At 35.0% G+C, this 3,877-nt stretch overlaps 1 protein-coding gene across 1 annotated transcript; it reads right to left on the minus strand.

Annotated features, from left to right (window-relative positions):
- Window positions 1–568: 568 nt before the first annotated feature.
- Window positions 569–3,165, minus strand: LOC114190176 (G patch domain-containing protein 11). The gene is made up of 4 exons (XM_028078970.1): window positions 3,001–3,165; window positions 1,542–2,072; window positions 1,242–1,307; window positions 569–1,090 (listed from the first exon to the last, which is right to left on the minus strand). The coding sequence occupies exons 1-4, from the start codon at window positions 3,139–3,141 to the stop codon at window positions 1,031–1,033; spliced, it is 798 nt and encodes a 265-aa protein (XP_027934771.1). The 5' UTR covers window positions 3,142–3,165; the 3' UTR covers window positions 569–1,030.
- Between the last annotated feature and the right edge of the window lie 712 nt (window positions 3,166–3,877).

Consider the following 3,877-nt stretch of genomic DNA (forward strand, 5'->3'; position numbering starts at 1 on the left):
GATTAAAGATGTCAAAACGTTCAATACTCAACCGCTAAGGCTTGCTGACACACCTGATACCAACAAACTGAGATACACAATATAGTGGGCTAAAGAGAAATACTTAATTCAGCATATAAAACCTCCCAAATACTTACCCTTTAAAGCGGCAAGTCTACACTTAAATGAATACAATGAAAGGCTTCCATGTAGCCACTTCTCTTCGATTTATATTCAGGCAAAACCATGAGTTAAAAAGGAATCCCGATAATATTTCAATGAAGAAAAGAAACTGCCAGCAAAAACTGATCATCCACCTAACATAGCGAATGAAAATTTACCTTCAAATTTAAACAAGCTCAAAAATTGAGAACAGCGTTTAACAATCACGAGTTATTTATAGAAACATCTGCAATAAGTAAAAAATCATTGGCATAATGTGAGTGATATCTCACCCCCTCCTCCAACCTTAAACCAAAAATTTGCATCCCAGATCGTCTTTATACATTCCTCTGAATTTAAAATTTTTAGCGTTATTTTGTAGGTAATACCAGGTAACCAAAATTCAAAAAAAAAAAAAAGTTCACTATAATAAAGTCTGATTGAAGGAATTTATATAATTAATTTTTCGAGAGATGGCTAATTTCTACACTTAATAACAACCATACATATGGTTGATACTATGTAACATCCATGTCATGTTCAACTCGGGTCACAATCTTTATATATGGAGTCTAAAATTTAAAACTTTTCTGCTTAAACAACTGAAATTTTTTTATATGAACTGAAAAGTTTCACAAACTGTATATCAATCCATTTTCTGTATATGGCAGGCACGATCTCCCTGGGCATAGATGAAGATGAGGCAGACTCCTATCTGAGTTCATATGAATATTGACACAAGAAGTGCTACAAGTCCATTCATCGCCCACCGCCCCACCGGATGGAAGCTAATCCAGCTCCATTGACGTAAGCATTGAAAGCTTGCAGTACTTGCTTGACAACACAACAAATCTGATCATGTCCACTGTTCACATCAGAAATCTTCAATTTAGTGGTCATCTTCATTGGTTCCAGGGCAGTTGTCTAGAAGGGCTTCGCTTGATTCGTACTGAACAAATAGGAAGGAAGAAAAAAAAAATGCAATCAAAGTTAGAGGCTTCTAATTTCTCAATCATACTGGATATGCTATTTCATCTGATAAAAATATCTTAAAATGAACTTTTACTGATTACCAAGAAATAAATCAAGCGCTTACTTACTTTGCATCCACAGAAGAGGCAATAGTTAAATTCATCCCTCAGTTTCATCAAAACAGAGTTTAATTCCTGCATCCATTACATCCCGTCACCAACACCGTCAAAATTGCAAAAAATACTTAGACCAAGTTCAACAGTAATGAGCTCAAAAAATTAACAAATGAATCGCAACAATTTCTGAATGTTGTAAAAAAGAGAGACTTTGTATTCCGTTTCCATACTATTTTGCGCAATAAACATAATGAGAACCAAAAACTGGGTCAAAAGAAATATAAGTGAAAAAGTTATGGTTAAGTTACGTGCCTCTTCTGTTATTTCTTCCTCTTCTTCTTCTTCAACCTCTGAATCATCATCATTCTTTTGTGGCTCAACAATTTCCCTATTTTCCAATTGGTCAAGGGCAGCCTTTGCCTTATTATAATTAATTATAACTCTCTTACTCTGCCACTGTGACTTCTGCCTGAACCCAAATTCTTTCATTAGATCCTCTTCTTTCCTCCTTTTCCTGTTCATCATGATTTCCTCCTTTTTCCTCTTCTCCTTGTGGGGATCTTCTAGTCCTACACCAGCTCGGGACCGCCGAATTTCAATCCCCACTGGTTCGGCCCTGCCTGAGCCCTGCTTGCCAAGGGCAGAACCTGGAGTGTAACCCATCTGTTTGAGAAGCTTAAACCCAATGTTGGATTGTGGTATTGGAGCTTCAACTTTTGCTAATGTTTGCTCATCCTCTTCTTGTTGCTTCCTTTCTCTTTCAAGTTTTCGCCGCTCTTGCCAGCTTAGAGATTTCAACTGGTCCCTTGAAGGATTGACCAAAGGATCTTTCTTGCTGGAAATCTGCATGAAATAAAGCGATTTAGTATCACTTTGTATGGTAACTGTAAGCTGTAAAATGAAAGGCTAAGGAAAATTAATCATCTGGCAATAACTCTTTGGAAAGGCAAACAAAATAGCTTCCAGTATTCATACTTCATTCTTTTAAGTTACTACTCAAATTTGGTCCGCTTAAGATACAAGCGACATCAGCAATGACCGTCAAAGCTTAAAATAGTCATCCGATTACCCCATTGATGTATCTATGAACACCAATTTGATCACTACAAATGTGCATTTACATCAACTTTTAATTCAAATTCTTCAAAAAAACTAACTTAAAAAGTTGAGCAAACCTTTCTTCAAGGTTTAATTTAAATATTTACTCTTATTTTTCAGAAAACATAACTTCTGTACACGGCCTAGTGCGGGTATATATAAAGTGGGAGAAAAAACAGAAACATGCACACACGTACACATAAACCCAAAGTTTAAAATACCGTCCGCAAACACAATTGTTACTTCACAACACGGTTTTCTCAAGTCTCCAAAACTGCAATTGCAGCTACATTTGTCTCCAAAATCGAGGATTGAGACAAAATTGCAACCTTGACTACTACAGGCAAGCAAAACTAACTTCTTAGTAACCATCTAACACAAATTTGCAGAAATTAAGAAAAATAAAAAATCAATTTTTCACCCACGGAAACGAATGTCCAATAAAATAACTGTGAACAGAAACCAAACTGATAATGTTATGAAACTGTTTGTTAGCAATAAAGCACCAACTTTTCAGAGCTTAAACTTAAATTCCAAGACCAAATTGTAAAACCATGTGAAGTTACTGCAGGGGTATGGGAAGGGGGAAAGTTAAAGACCTAATGTCATTCATACGCCATGGCAGAACCAAAACGACAACGGAGAAGGGTAAAACGGTGAAGTAACTAGTAACCTTTTTCGATGAAGAAATCTTGGGAGGGTCGAAAGCATCGGAAGGAAGAAACTGAGAAAGGTCACCCATGTAGTCATCTTCTTGCACCTCGTTTCCTTGTGAACCGTTTTCTCTCTCTCTCGTCGCCGGTGATGAATCCATCGCCAACAAAAACTACAATGGGCTTACGAAGACGCGAGCTGATCATGAATGTGCTTCGAGATGGGCCCATCAGGCCCATTGATAATAGCCCAATTCAATTGTCATGAAATATCTTAGAAATAATCCAGAGACTATTCTTTATATGTTGATAATAATATGTTTTTTTATATGTAAATTATAACTTGAGATTTGTGATAAATTTTACATTTTGTGCATAAACACTATCTAAGAAAAGAGGATTTTCTTAAGAAAATGTAATGATAAGCAAGAAAAAACTAGAAAAACTATTAAAAAAATTTTACTATGTCACATATTAAAGTCACAGTATACTTGAAATTGTCCCTATTATCAATAAATTATTCTCCCAGCCACACTTCGCACAAATAAAATTCACCTCACGCAAATAAAACAACAATACTAAACCAAAATCAATAAGTTCCCTGATGTTTTACTCAACAAAGATTTTATCTCACACATACTTGTAATAAATTGAATATGAATAATTCCTCTTATTTGAACGAGAAACCATTAAAATTAATTAATTTATAAAGTAGATCTTTATTTGACTGAAAAAAAATATATACACAAAAGCCTCTTAAAATTATTCAATTTCTCTAGTTATTCGTAGTTGGAAGTGAGGAATATCAATATAAGTATTTCAAAACTTTTTTTAGAAACAAATACCACAGCCTTAGTTCTATTCCCTTAGACAATTTGTCTCTTCTCTTCTCTTAAC

The sequence above is a fragment of the Vigna unguiculata genome, chromosome 7 (genome assembly GCF_004118075.2).
Source record: "Vigna unguiculata cultivar IT97K-499-35 chromosome 7, ASM411807v1, whole genome shotgun sequence".
In the NCBI taxonomy this organism is placed as follows: Eukaryota; Viridiplantae; Streptophyta; class Magnoliopsida; order Fabales; family Fabaceae; genus Vigna; species Vigna unguiculata.

Bases quoted from the DNA above. Each gene is read 5' to 3' on its own strand.
- LOC114190176 (XM_028078970.1), bottom strand. From the start codon at position 3,141: ATGGATTCATCACCGGCGACGAGAGAGAGAGAAAACGGTTCACAAGGA. The intron at 1,308-1,541 runs GCACGTAACTTA...TAATGGATGCAG, and splicing joins AGGAAGAAATAACAGAAGAG to GAATTAAACTCTGTTTTGAT. The intron at 1,091-1,241 runs GTAAGTAAGCGC...CTATTTGTTCAG, and splicing joins GCCTCTTCTGTGGATGCAAA to TACGAATCAAGCGAAGCCCT.